Source organism: Scyliorhinus torazame, chromosome 21, assembly GCF_047496885.1.
Source record: "Scyliorhinus torazame isolate Kashiwa2021f chromosome 21, sScyTor2.1, whole genome shotgun sequence".
Taxonomy (NCBI): domain Eukaryota; kingdom Metazoa; phylum Chordata; class Chondrichthyes; order Carcharhiniformes; family Scyliorhinidae; genus Scyliorhinus; species Scyliorhinus torazame.
This window is the reverse complement of record NC_092727.1, coordinates 108,248,587-108,263,563: the sequence shown is the minus strand read 5'-3', so window position 1 is coordinate 108,263,563 and position 14,977 is coordinate 108,248,587. Positions and strand designations below refer to the sequence as shown.

General features: G+C 53.2%; 1 protein-coding gene and 1 pseudogene across 2 annotated transcripts in view; both read right to left on the bottom strand.

Moving 5' to 3' along the window:
• Positions 1-11,759, bottom strand: part of LOC140398069 (all-trans-retinol 13,14-reductase-like) — a 77,233-nt pseudogene extending 65,474 nt beyond the window's left edge.
• A 1,699-nt stretch (positions 11,760-13,458) lies between these two features.
• LOC140398481 (galactoside alpha-(1,2)-fucosyltransferase 2-like) overlaps positions 13,459-14,977 on the bottom strand; it is a 57,779-nt gene continuing 56,260 nt past the window's right edge. For both annotated transcript variants that reach the window (XM_072487213.1, XM_072487216.1), the window contains exon 6: positions 13,459-14,130. In XM_072487213.1, the coding sequence (XP_072343314.1) occupies positions 14,095-14,130 (36 nt within the window). In that variant the 3' untranslated portion in view covers positions 13,459-14,094. The remainder of the gene's footprint in view (positions 14,131-14,977) is intronic.

Below are 14,977 nucleotides of genomic sequence, written 5' to 3'. Positions count from 1 at the left end.
CGGAGAGACCTGGAGCAACAGGGAGACGACACCCCCGTCACGTGCGGGAGCGACCACCCAGCGATGAGGGGGGCAGCCACAGGCCCCCGTCACATCCGAGCCAGGACACCACTACCCAGGACACCCCTACCCGGGACACCACTACCCAGGACACCCCTACCCGGGACAGCACTACCCGGGACAGCACTACCCAGGACACCCCTACCCGGGAAGACGAAATACCGGACAGTGACTCAGAGTGGATGGGTGGAGACGAACCCCCACCCCAAAGTGCCATGGACTCAGAGTGGGACGAAGAGCACGACACAACGCCACTGCTGTCACCAACACCCTCCACCATCGCAGAAACACTCACCACGGTTGGGCACTTTAGTGATGAGGCGTCTGGTACACTCACTGGTGCGCACAACACAGCCGTCCCGGTACAGCAGGTGGAGGTAGGAGCAGCAGAGGGACCGGGCGGTCGGAGGGCAGCCCAGGCCAAGCGAACATCTGCCGCCCAGATGGATCCTGGGTTCCTGCAGTTACCACACCCACACATAGATCCGATGCAACCACCGACACGGAGACGAGCGAATAGGGTGACGGGTGGCTTGCGGCGGCTGCGGTCGCAGGTGGAGGAGTCCACCCGCGTCCAGGAGCTGGGAGTGGTCCCGGTCATGCGTGCCACCCAGGCTGACACCGCACGGGTGGCGTCCGCGGTGGAGGCAATGGGTGCGACGGTGTCAGACATGGGGAACGGTTTGCGAGGCCTGGGGCCTTCCGTGCAGGCGGCGTCTGTGGCCCAGGAAATGGCTGCCCTCTCACAGGAGGCCATGAGCCAGTGCCAGCGCCAGATGGCAGAGGCGCTCAACGCCATAGCCCAGTCTCAGCAGGCCATGGCCCAGTCTCAGCAGGCCATGGCCCAGTCTCAGCAGGCCATAGCCCAGTCTCTGCAGGCCATGGCCCAGTCTCTGCAGGCCATGGCCCAGTCTCAGCAGGCCATCGCTGAGGGCATCGGCGCCAGTGGCCATGTGCGAGTTGGCGTCGCACTGTCGCAGACAGGGTTCGACAACCCCCTGGGCTCCATGGCTGCAAACCTGCAGACCCCTGTCGATACCAGCACTGGCCTCCAGGACTGGCAGCGCCAGATGTCGGGGGCGCGTCGGATGGCCAGTCCGTTCGCATCCCCCACCCATGTAGAGGCCTGGGGGCCATCGGGCACCCCGAGGGAGGAGGAGGTGGTGTGGTCCATCCCGGCTCCCTCTGTAGGGGAGTTCCCGTTACACCGCGACACCTCGGACTCCCCCCCTTCCGTCCCAGGTGCATCGGGTGGGCAACGGGCAGGACAGGCTGGCAGCTCGCCATCCCAGTCGCCCGGGCCGCAGCCTGGCCCATCTAGGCCAGGACGCCCCAGGAAACGGCCGCCAAAGGGATCCGGTGTCAGAGGGCAGGAATCACAGGAGTCCACCTCCAGTTCTGCTGTACCGTCTGGGGAACCACGTAGACGTAGTCAAAGGGCCCGTAAGGCCAAACAATTAGACACTGAGTAAGTTGGCACGGGTGCAGGGCACAGATGAGTTTTAGGGGCTAGGGCATGTGCATGAACTCCTTTGGTTATTAAAGTCAATGTTACACCTACCGAAGCTGCCTTTGTGCTCTGTCCAAAGTGTGCGGGCGTGTCATGTACGTTGAGCGCAAGTGTGTGTGTGACGGGTGGTCTTACCTCAGCCCCAGGTGAGTCTGCCCCCTTCCCCCTGGGCCGCCATCAACATCCCCCGGGCAGAGGACGGGACCGTGCGCTGCGGTGTCACAGCCGCATGCAGGGATGGTCCGGGTGGATGGTGGTACTGTGGCCATGGGTCAGACATAGTCCAACGATGTAGAGCCAGGAGCTCATCGGAGGCGGGTTGTCATCATCCTCCATGGCCTGCGATAGACACGCGTCCACCCGCAACTGGGTGAGCCCGGCCCGTTGTGCCGCCGGTGGATCGGCAATTGAGGGTGGGGGGGTGGTGTGCATGCGGGTGGGTTGTGTGGGGTTGGGGAGGGGGGTGAGGGTGCTGGGTGGGTGGATGGGTGGGGGGTGTGGGTGGTCGGCTGTTGTCATGGTGTGCGGTCTGTGGCCATACTGCCCGATTCCCACGCCCATCTAGTCAGTGAAGCGGGCGTATATCAGTCTGTCCCGTGCCCGCTGGGCCAGCCGGTAACGGTGGACAGCCACCCGCCTGTGTCTACCCCGTCTGCCCTGACCATTGCCCCCATCCCCCTCATCTGGGGAGGACTGGGCCTCTTCCTGCTGCTCCTCCACTCCACCCTCCTCTGCCTGCGGCACATCGCCCCTCTGCTGGGCTATGTTGTGCAGGACGCAGCACACCACAATGATTCGGCCAACCCTATCTGACCGATACTGGAGGGCGCCCCCAGAGAGGTCCAGGCACCTGAAACGCATCTTCAGCACGCCAAAGCACCTCTCGATCACTCCCCTTGTCGCTACATGGGCATCATTGTAGCGGTTCTCCGCCTCATTGCGTGGCCTCCGTATAGGCGTCATCAGCCACATAGAACATAGAACATAGAAAATACAGCACAGAACAGGCCCTTCGGCCCACGATGTTGTGCCGAACCTTTGTCCTAGATTAATCATAGATTATCATTGAATTTACAGTGCAGAAGGAGGCCATTCGGCCCTTTGAGTCTGCACCGGCTCTTGGAAAGAGCACCCTACCCAAACTCAACACCTTCACCCAACACCAAGGTCAATTTGGACATTAAGGGCAATTTATCATTGGCCAATTCACCTAACCTGCACATCTTTGGATTGTGGGAGGAAACCGGAGCACCCGGAGGAAACCCACGCAGACACGGGGAGGACGTGCAGACTCCGCACAGTCAGTGACCCAAGCCGGAATCGAACCTGGGACCCTGGAGCTGTGAAGCAATTGTGCTATCTACAATGCTACCGTGCTGCCCTTGAGAACAAATAAATCTACACTATATCATTTAACCGTAATCCATGTACCTATCCAATAGCTGCTTGAAGGTCCCTAATGTTTCCGACTCAACTACTTCCACAGGCAGTGCATTCCATGCCCCCAATACTCTCTGGGTAAAGAACCTACCTCTGATATCCCTCCTATATCTTCCACCTTTCACCTTAAATTTAAGTCCCCTTGTAATGGTTTGTTCCACCCGGGGAAAAAGTCTCTGACTGTCTACTCTATCTATTCCCCTGATCATCTTATAAACCTCTATAAAGTCGCCCCTCATCCTTCTCCGTTCTAATGAGAAAAGGCCTAGCACCCTCAACCTTTCCTCGTAAGACCTACTCTCCATTCCAGGCAACATCCTGGTAAATCTTCTTTGCACCTTTTCCAAAGCTTCCACATCCTTCCTAAAATGAGGCGACCAGAACTGTACACAGTACTCCAAATGTGGCCTTACCAAAGTTTTGTACAGCTGCATCATCACCTCACGGCTCTTAAATTCAATCCCTCTGTTAATGAACGCGAGCACACCATAGGCCTTCTTCACAGCTCTATCCACTTGAGTGGCAACTTTCAAAGATGTATGAACATAGACCCCAAGATCTCTCTGCTCCTCCACATTGCCAAGAACTCTACCGTTAACCCTGTATTCCGCATTCATATTTGTCCTTCCAAAATGGACAACCTCACACTTTTCAGGGTTAAACTCCATCTGCCACTTCTCAGCCCAGCTCTGCATCCTATCTATGTCTCTTTGCAGCCGACAACAGCCCTCCTTACTATCCACAACTCCACCAATCTTCGTATCGTCTGCAAATTTACTGACCCACCCTTCAACTCCCTCATCCAAGTCATTAATGAAAATCACAAACAGCAGAGGACCCAGAACTGATCCCTGCGGTACGCCACTGGTAACTGGGATCCAGGCTGAATATTTGCCATCCACCACCACTCTCTGACTTCTATCGGTTAGCCAGTTCGTTATCCAACTGGCCAAATTTCCCACTATCCCATGCCTCCTTACTTTCTGCATAAGCCTACCATGGGGAACTTTATCAAATGCCTTACTAAAATCCATGTACACTACATCCACTGCTTTACCTTCATCCACATGCTTGGTCACCTCCTCAAAGAATTCAATAAGATTTGTAAGGCAAGACCTACCCCTCACAAATCCGTGCTGACTATCCCTAATCAAGCAGTGTCTTTCCAGATGCTCAGAAATCCTATCCTTCAGTACCCTTTCCATTACTTTGCCTACCACCGAAGTAAGACTAACTGGCCTGTAATTCCCAGGGTTATCCCTAGTTCCTTTTTTGAACAGGGGCACGACATTCGCCACTCTCCAATCCCCTGGTACCACCCCTGTTGACAGTGAGGACGAAAAGATCATTGCCAACGGCTCTGCAATTTCATCTCTTGCTTCCCATAGAATCCTTGGATATATCCCGTCAGGCCCGGGGGACTTGTCTATCCTCAAGTTTTTCAAAATGCCCAACACATCTTCCTTCCTAACAAGTATTTCCTCGAGCTTACCAATCTGTTTCACACTGTCCTCTCCAACAATATCGCCCCTCTCATTTGTAAATACAGAAGAAAAGTACTCGTTCAAGACCTCTCCTATCTCTTCAGACTCAATACACAATCTCCCGCTACTGTCCTTGATCGGACCTACCCTCGCTCTAGTCATTCTCATATTTCTCACATATGTGTAAAAGGCCTTGGGGTTTTCCTTGATCCTACCCGCCAAAGATTGTTCATGCCCTCTCTTAGCTCTCCTAATCCCTTTCTTCAGTTCCCTCCTGGCTATCTTGTATCCCTCCAATGCCCTGTCTGAACCTTGTTTCCTCAGCCTTACATAAGTCACCTTTTTCCTCTTAACAAGACATTCAACCTCTCTTGTCAACCATGGTTCCCTCACTCGACCATCTCTTCCCTGCCTGACAGGGACATACATATCAAGGACACGTAGCACCTGTTCCTTGAACAAGTTCCACATTTCATTTGTGTCCTTCCCTGCCAGCCTATGTTCCCAACTTATGCACTTCAATTCTTGTCTGACAACATCGTATTTACCCTTCCCCCAATTGTAAACCTTGCCCTGTTGCACGTACCTATCCCTCTCCATTACTAAAGTGAAAGTCACAGAATTGTGGTCACTATCTCCAAAATGCTCCCCCACTAACAAATCTATCACTTGCCCTGGCTCATTACCCAGTACTAAATCCAATATTGCCCCTCCTCTGGTCGGACAATCTACATACTGCGTTAGAAAAGCTTCCTGGACACACTGCACAAACACCACCCCATCCAAACTATTTGATCTAAAGAGTTTCCACTCAATATTTGGGAAGTTAAAGTCGCCCATGACTACTACCCTATGACTTCTGCACCTTTCCAAAATCTGTTTCCCAATCTGTTCCTCCACATCTCTGCTACTATTGGGGGGCCTATAGAAAACTCCTAACAAGGTGACTGCTCCTTTCCTATTTCTGACTTCAACCCATACTACCTCAGTAGGCTGATACTCCTCGAACTGCCTTTCTGCAGCTGCAGCCACGATCGCAATGGGTAGCCCCTGTCGCCCAGCAACCAGCCCCTCAGCCGGGGATGGCGTCCCTCGTACATGCCGGGGATGGATGACCGCGACAACACAAATGAGTCGTGTACACTGCCTGGGTGACGGGCGCAGACGTGCAGGATCATCATGCGGTGGTCGCAGACCACCTGTATGTTCATTGAATAGGTCCCCTTCCTATTAGTGAACACGGCCCTGTTCTCTGCAGGTGGCCGCACGGCGACGTGCATCCCATCGATCGCGCCCTGGACCATGGGGAACCCGGCAACGGCAGAGAAGCCCACGGCCCGGGCATCTTGGCTGGCCCGGTCCACGGGGAAGCGGATGTAGCGGTGCGCCATGGCATAAAGGGCATCTGTCACTGCCCGGATGCACCGATGCACCGATGTCTGCGATATGCCGGACAGGTCCCCACTCGGTGCCTGGAATGACCCCGTTGCATAAAAGTTCAGGGCCACCGTAACCTTGACGGACACGGGGAGAGGGTGTCCCCTGCCAGTGCCACGCGGTGACAGGTGTGCCAGCAGGTGGCAGATTTGTGCCACGGTTTCCCGGCTCATCCGGAGTCTCCTCCTGCATTCCCGGTCCGTGAGGTCCTGGTATGACTGCCGGGGCCGGTACACACGGGGCGCCCTCGGGTACCTCCGTTGCCGTGGGGCCACGACGTCCTCCTCCCCCTCCTCGTCCTGTCGGTCAGGTGTCCCTCCAGCCTGGGCGGCTGCCGCCTGCCCCTCTGCGGCAGCCTGCGCCGCCTCTCTGGCACGCTCCTCCTCCTCCTCCTCATCCAGGGCAACATAGACATGAGCGGCTGCCACCACGGCGGCCAACATCGCTGGATGGTCTGAAAACATGACGGCCTGGTGGGGGGGGAGGGGAACGACGACATGTCATCATTGCCCATATCCCCTCCTCCCCCCAGCCAGGTGGCATGGACCGCATGGGTCCAACTGTTGGAGGCTGGCACCTGGCCAGGTGGACCAACTCATTTGCCCTCCCATCACCCACCCCGGCACGGACCCCCTCCCCAACCCCCAACCTCCACCCCAGCACGGACCCCCCCCCCAACCTCCACCCCGGCACGGACCCCCCCCCCAACCTCCACCCCAGCACGGACCCCCCCCCAACCTCCACCCCGGCACGGACCCCCTCCCCAACCCACAACCTCCACCCCGACACGGACCCCCTCCCGGCACTCCCCCGGAGCCCAGCCTACTCTAACCACCCCCCCGCCCCCCCCCCCCCCCCCCCGCCGCACACACACACAAGCCGAGACACACCTCTCCTCACGCAATCAGTCTGCGGCCACGCCATTTCCTGCCCAGAGCCAACCCCCCAGGCCGTCACTCACTTCCTCGCTGGTCGGCGTGAGCCTGGAGCACCGGGTCACGCCGATGAAAAGGAGGTTTGATTGACGTCGACGTGAACGGTCATCACGTCGACGGGACTTCGGCCCATCCGGAAAGGAGAATATCGGCAGGCCGAAAATCGGCTGCCTTGCGCAGACCCGTGACATTCTCCGCGGCAGCGGCGCCATTAACGCCCCGCCGACTTTTCTCCCTTCGGAGACTTCGGCGGGGGCGGGGGCGGGATTTTAACTTTAACTTTGAATTTGACCTGCTCAGGCACTCTGAACATGTGATTGTGCAATTTGGCTGTGCTTTGAGAGCCCTCGGCTAGTTGTTCTCAGGCTGTATGGCATCAAGCATCCTTGTGGTGTACCTAGTGGTGGCAGTACCTATTGCATTGGCATGGGGAGGGGCCTCCATTTCCTCTGGCGCAGAGGAAGCAGAGTGCAGACTCACTGCATTGCATTCTGCGCTGGTTGGTGGTGCTGGCTCGACTACTTGCAACAGGTGACGCTGGTAGAGAGCACTGTCTAAGGCATCCACATAACTGTTTGGTTGTGCGGCATGACTGTATACCATCGCCAGTTTGTTCTGGCCGTGGGTGGGTTGTATCCTGACTGCTTGGCCTAATTCTAGAGTTCAGAGTCTCCAGGCATTGTGTCATAGTACTTTTTACCTCTTTGTTGGCACACCCACATTTGTCTCCATGATTGGTTGCAGAAGGACCTTGAGAACATTCTCTGTGCCACGTTTTGCAGGTTGAGTAGTGCATGTTATCTCAAATACATTTCCCAAGGAGATTATTTACGGAACGCACCACCCAGACTGCAGACTGTGGGTAGAGGTGGCTACTTGTGAAGTGCTCAACATTCTTGAACTTGTGGAGACGTTGTCCGTCATTATCCTTTGAGGGATGCCATGTGTAACTGAGTGTATCTCATTATTTGTAACAAGAATGATAATGCAATATGCAGCAAACACAACTGGTTTACCAGTTCCCCCCATCCTCTACACACATGGGAAAGAAAAACACAGAGAGGGCGAGAGGCGTGAATATCATAAACAAACTGAAAAAGAGTCTTTCTTTCAGATGGTTGTCTTCAAGCAGACCTTCCTTCAAAGTAAGCTTTCAAGACCATGGACTGGATTCTCCGTTTTTGGGCCGATGTCCCCACGCCGTCGTGAAAACTGTGGTCTTTTATGGCAGGAAACCTGGGGCGGAATTCTCCGACACCCCGCCGGGTCGGAGAATCGCCGGGGGTCGGCATGAATCCCGCCCCCGCTGGCCTCCGAATTCTCCCACCCCCCAAAAACTGGCGTGGCGTGAGTGGTTTGTTGGCACTCGGAGGCCGCCCGCCTCGGAGAATAGCGGGGTCCGGCGCGACTCAATGGGCCCCGGGGCCGCCCGGATTCTCCGGCCCGCGATGGGCCGAAGTCCCGCCCGCTTGTAGCCAGTCCCGCCAGCGTAAATTGGAGTTGGTCCCTTACTGGCGGGACCTGGCGGTGCGGGCGGCCTCCGGGGTTATTGGGGGGTCGCGGGGGGATCTGTCCACGGGATGTGCCCCCACGGTGGCTAGGCCCGGGGTCGGGGCCCACCGATCCGCGGGCGGGCCTGTGCCGTGGGGGCACTCTATTCCTTCCGCACCGGAGGCCGTGGTCATCCATCATTTCCGGTGTGGAAGTGACTCCATGTGCGCATGCGGGGGGATGACGTCAGCAGATGCTGACGCTCCCATGCATGCGCGGACCCGCGCCTGCCGGCGGTGTCCCTTCGGCCCTGGCTGGCACGGCGCCAAAGGCCTTCCACGCCGGCCGGCGGGACGCAAACCGCGCCGGCACTGTCCTACCCCCTGAAGGTGCGGAAGATTCTGCACCTTTGGGGCGGCCCGACGCCGGAGTGGTTCCCGCCACTCCACTGTGCCGTTTCTGCCCGCCCCGCCACTTCCCGGAGAATCCCGCCCAAGGTGTCAAATGGCCACAGATTCACCATCTTGCAGGGGGCTAGCAGGTAGCTGTCCTGAAGCTCGCAGCTCCAGCTGGCAATACACCCTCCCCAGCTGGCAATATGCCCCCCCATGCTCCATGGCGGACTCAGCTCGCCAACCTGGACCGCCAAAAGAGTGCCCTGCGTCAGCTGCTCGCCCAACCTGGGACCACCCGCACACATAGCCCCCAGTCCCGAATGAAGCCCCGCTGTCCTCCGTTTTGGCCCTCCCCCGACTGTGGCGGCCCTGGACGCGAGGTTCCCGATCGCAGGACCAGATTAGAACCACGCCGTCGGGAATTCCGCTGGTCGGGGACGGAGAATTATGGGGTGGGCCTCAGGCAATCGCCTGAGGCGGTGGATACTCGGCGTGGCGTACTCCCGCAGTCCGGCCCTTTTCGGGGGGGCGGAGAATAGCGGAACCAGTCCTGATTTTGTGCGGGGAAACAAATCCCGGCCCCCACCGCCGGTCGCCGAATGCGATTTCGGCATCGGAGCGCAGAGAATCCAGCCCCAGTTCTCTGTTTGCAGCATGTAATTTCATGGTAGACTGATCCAGGTCTCTCCAGTTTCAGAAATACAACACCCACAACCTTTGTGGAGAGAGCGAGAGAGAGAGAGATAGACAGTCAGAGAGAGAGAGAGAGAGAAGAGGAGCAGGCCATTCCCCTGAGCTCCCTGGGTCTCTGAAAATCATTTCACTCAAATAGGACCCAATCACCACCTATTGCCAGGCAGAAAACCGTCTTTTGGCCAATTCATTGGCCATGACCCAATTTGTCGCACCATGTCCCGCCCCAGGCCTTGGATGGTGAGAAGTCTGGGTTTTGCAGCCCATATACTATGTTGCAATTTCTTGAATTCCTTCTTTTCTCTGCTGCTTGACCATTAAGCATACATTGATCAAAAATGATAACGGCCAAACTAAAGAAAAGGGAATCAACAGAGAAGGACCCTTATAATTCCAATATGTCAGCCACCATTCGCGAACATGAGAGGTTTGGGACTTCATGTCGGTGCAGTGGTTCTTTGGTTTGTTGAGGCTTGAGCACATTGGACGATGCACATCTGGACACTTTCCTCTCTATTTTTGCATGGGCAGCTAGTACAAGGATCTCTTTTCCCTTCACCTTGTTGCTTTCAACCCTGGGTGTTCTTCGTGGAGTTGCTGGGTTAATACCTCTGCAAAGAAGTCGGCATGAAGAATTGCTGGCCACGCAGAATCAGCCAGTCTTGCGCAGCTAACTCCACTCTTATAGTTAAGAACATGTGGAGCTCGTGGGGAGGTTCCATTGGTAACTCAGGCCAGCAAAGAGTTCCTTCATGATCTGGCACAATGAGTTTCAACGTCAGTGAGGCCCTTGATGCTGGTGGTCTGCCATTCTGGGTACAGCCTGTGCAAGCCCATGCTGAGAGGCATCTACTGATAGGAATGCAGATGCTCGAACGTCACACTATTGTAACACCAGAGAGGCGCAGGGAACCTGCTTCAGTGTGTTGAAAGCAAAGGGCGGTTCTCCTGCCAACACCATTCGGCGACATGTTGGAAGAGTTGATGGAGGGGGTCCAGTCACCTCACCACACTGGGAATGAGTTTGTATAAATAGTTTGTCATACCAAGGAAGGGTTTCAAGGAGAGCATGTCCTTGGTAATGGACATTTGTCATATAGACATTCTCCTGTCTGTATCTGGCTTCACATCATCAGCTATAAGCAGATGATCTATGTAAGGAATCTGGTTGACTCTGAATCTGCATTTGGCAGTGTTGAGCTTCAATTATATATATGGTCCCGATTCTGATGAGGACCAAATGCAAATGTGCATCATGTTCTTGCATTGTGCGTCCCCAGGCCAGGATGTCATCAGCACTGATTTCACAAGGTTGCCTGCAAGGAGTTGCTCCATGAACCGTTGTCAGTGGGGATCTCAGAGGGAATATGGAGGAAACGGTATCTGCCCACCAAGACATGAACGTAGTGAACGTCATTCAGTGGAATTTGCCAAAACCCACACTTCCAATCCAAGACACTGAAAACCTTAGTGTTGGGCATGTCAGCTATAACCTGTCCTCATGGGATGATGGGGGTCCCAACAATGCTTTTGTTATGGGCGAGGCATTTTCAGAACCCCAAAATGTATCATGGAGTTCAACCAACCTCTCCTTTAACAGATTTGTTGCTTTTCCTAGGACACGGCTTTTCCCCAGGTGTGGGATTACAGTTATGGACACGTGGGTTTTTAAACACAAAACACTGTTTATTCCATGAACTCAACTTAACATCTTAAATAAACATTGGATCTCTTAACACCCCTTACTTCAAAGATAACTCAGAAAATATTGCAACAGTAAATAACTCCTTAAAATGTTCCTTCAAACTCCCAAGAGACTTAACACCTTTAAACAGTATCACATCAAGTTAAAGGATATATATATTTTCTGTAGAATGGCAGATATATATTAGCTTGGGTGACTTCAGCTCCAGCACCTTGCTTTCTTCATGCAGCTCTCTGGAAACCCATAGACACACCCATGCTGCTTTCTCAAACCTGACTTTCTCCCTTCAAGTAGATCACAGCAAAACAGAACTTCTCAAGCTGCTGTCTCAAACTGGCTTTCTACTTTTAAACTGCTCTCAGCAAAACCAGCCCGGCACTTTTTAGCTGCTCTCAGCAAAACCAGCCAGGCACTTTTCAAACTGCAAAACCACCCTGCAAAATGGCTGAACTGAGCTGAGCTCCACCCACTCTATGACATCACTGTTTTCTTAAAGGTACATTGCTTAAACATCCAGTTCTTAAAGGCACCCTCACATGACACTTTGTTTACATGAATTGTGACGATGCAGATCCTCATCATGCCATCTTTCTTTACTGGAACTACCATTGCTGAAACCCACCCTGTGGCCTCATCTAGGCCGGGGCATGACACCGGGTCTTGGCATCTGATCCAATTTGTTGACTACTTTCTGTTTCATTGCAAGGAGCACTATTCTTGGAGCACAGACAACGGGCATTACCTAGTTATCCAACCTCATATGAGAGGTAGCTTCTCAATAGTGCCCCAATTAAACAGGTCTTTGTATTTGAGTATCTCTGGGTCCTGGTGTTGCAGAGTGTGTACCTTGGGCCCCTGGAGGAGTAACTGGCTGCACTATGGCTAGTGGCAGAAACAGGTTTCTGTGACTTTTGTGATGAATGTAAGAAATTGTCATATATTATCTTTGATATTTTTTGCAGTAATGTTAATAACACTTGGGTTAAGATGCATACAGACAGCATGACTGCTGGAGAGGTAATTAAGGTGCCATAAATATTAGATAATTATTGATTTGCAGTTGAAGTGTTCTCTAATAGATCTTGAGAACCATTTACTTATTTACAACTAGCTAGCTAATGAAATATTATTTAGGCTTTAAGGACCTCTGGGGTGTAGGTAATTAATGAGGGGTATTGTGTGCCTAGACAGGTCAAAGGACATCTTGTAAGAAGAGACTAAAAAAGCCCTACTGAAGGGAATTTCTGAGAGGTAAAAGGCTATTTTAATATAAATATTGAAGTCCAGTCTTTAATACCCATTTGAAAATAAGGGACGAAATTCTCCCGAAACGGCGCGATGTCCACCGACTGGCGCCCAAAACGGCGCCAATCAGATGGCCATCGTGCCGCCCCCAAGGTGCGGAATGCTCCGCATCTTTGGGGGCCGAGCCCCAACATTGAGGGGCTAGGCCGACGCCGGAGTAATTTCCGCCCCGCCAGCAGGCGGAAACAGCCTTTGTTGCCCCGCCAGCTGGCGCGGAAATGACATCCCCGGGCGGCGCATGCGCGGGAGCGTCAGCGGCCGCTGACAGTTTCCCGCGCATGCGCAGTGGAGGGAGTCTCTTCCGCCTCCGCCATGGTGGAGACCGTGGCGGAGGCGGAAGGGAAAGAGTGCCCCCACGGCACAGGCCCGCCCGCGGATCGGTGGGCCCCGATCGCGGGCCAGGCCACCGTGGGGGCACCCCCCGGGGCCAGATCACCCCGCGCCCCCCCCGGGACCCCGGAGCCCGCCCACGCCGCCTTGTCCCGCCGTTCAAAAGGTGGTTTAATCCACGCCGGCGGGACAGGCAATTTATCGGCGGGGCTTCGGCCCATTCGGGCCGGAGAATCGAGCGGGGGGGCCCACCAACCGGCGCGGCCCGATTCCCGCCCCCGCCGAATATCCGGTACCGGAAACTTCGGCAACCGGCAGGGGCGGGATTCACGGCAGCCCCCGGCGATTCTCCAACCTGGCGGGGGGTCGGAGAATGACGCCCAAGGATTTCAGTATTCACAACCTTAGGTCATGACAGAACACATTACTTAAACAGAGCTTCAAAGCCTGACATAGCCACAAACTAATTGGAGATGAAAACAACATTTTTACTGACAATATGAATGGACTATTGTTCTAATGAACAGATTTCAAAGTTAGTTTCATATTAAGAAATAAGCTGTACCAGTAATCAAGATCAATGTAGAAATAAACACCATAACAATATGAAGACACCATTGTTCAGAATATGGATTAAGTAAAGTTAGCCGAAAACCAGTAAAAAACAGTCTTTATTACAGCACAAAATCACATTCCATAGCATACACAAATATTCAAACATTTAAAATTTATGTTGCACATTGAGGATTGACAGTTAACCATCGAATCAAACGTATTTGAAACTCACCCAAACCAATTAGGACGACATAGAGGTATAGACAGATGGCTTCAGACTGATAACATTTCCCTTAAACATTAGCGTTCAGCCAGCCGTTTTCTATCCAGGATCACTCTATACTTTGATCTAACTACTTGCTATCCTTATTTTCACATTTTCACTTTTTTACTCTAACCCTTGAAATTCACGCAAGCTGTTTTGCTGTAAGCAAGAAACCATTTCTGTATTATTTTGAAAGTTAAATTGTTTTATAAATTACTTCTCTTTAAGTCGTTTGCTAGCAAGACTTTATTGAGAATAGATTTAAGCTTCTCTCAATTATAATCAAGTAGAGGCAATAAAAGATTCTTTTTTGCATCCGAGAAGTATAACTCAAATTTCTACTGAGTTTTAGTGTTGCGAGACGTCAGTTGAACCGCATGGTAGATCTCTACACCTATGCTTTGGATACAGATGATATATTGATTGGGAGGAACCAGGGCTGTCTGAAAGGTCAGTTGATCCTGGAACTTTCGTCTGAATGGCGATGTTTCAGTTTGGTCCTGCAAGGTTCTCTCTCCAAAGATTCTGCATTGAGAAAAGCAAGTAGAAACCTGGTTGTTAAATTTATTCAAGAGTGGTATTTGAAATATATTGGCTTGCTGAATTGGAATAAAGTGGCAGGTTTAGGAAGCAAGTTAAGGTTTTTTTTTCTCTTTTATTTAAAAACTGTTAACTGTAAAGCTATTTCTTTCTTGCGAATGTGGTTAATTATGTATTTAAATTAAAGTTTGTTTCAACATAAAGATACCTTTGGGTCAGTGTTATCACTCCTGTGGTGCAGTAATACTTCCTCACAAACTGCAAATAGTTGGGTCCTCGTCCTGGATCCCAAAACTTGGGTGTGCAGCGTTTAGAAAAATGGTTCTAGCGAGCCTAGGGGCACTGGAGGAGAAGTTCGAGTTACCCCCGGGAAATGCCTTCAGATATATGCAGGTGAGGGCTTTTGTGAGGCGACAGGTGAGGGAATTCCCGTTGCTCCCGGCACAAGAAGTTCAAGATAGGGTGATCTCGGATGTATGGGTCGGGGAGGGCAAGGTGTCAGAAATACACCAGGAGTTGAAAGAAGAGGGGGAAGCGCTAGTAGAAGAGTTGAAGGGTAAATGGGAGGGGGAGCTGGGGGAGAAGATCGAGGAAGGTCTGTGGGCTGATGCCCTAGGTAGGGTTAATTCCTCCTCCTCGTGTGCCAGGCTCAGCCTGATACAATTTAAGGTGGTCCACAGAGCGCACTTGACGGGGGCGAGGTTGAGTAGGTTCTTTGGGGTAGAGGACAGATGTGGAAGGTGCTCAGGGAGCCCGGCGAACCATGTCCATATGTTTTGGTCATGCCCGGCACTGGAGGGGTTCTGGAGAGGAGTGGCGGGAGCAATATCTC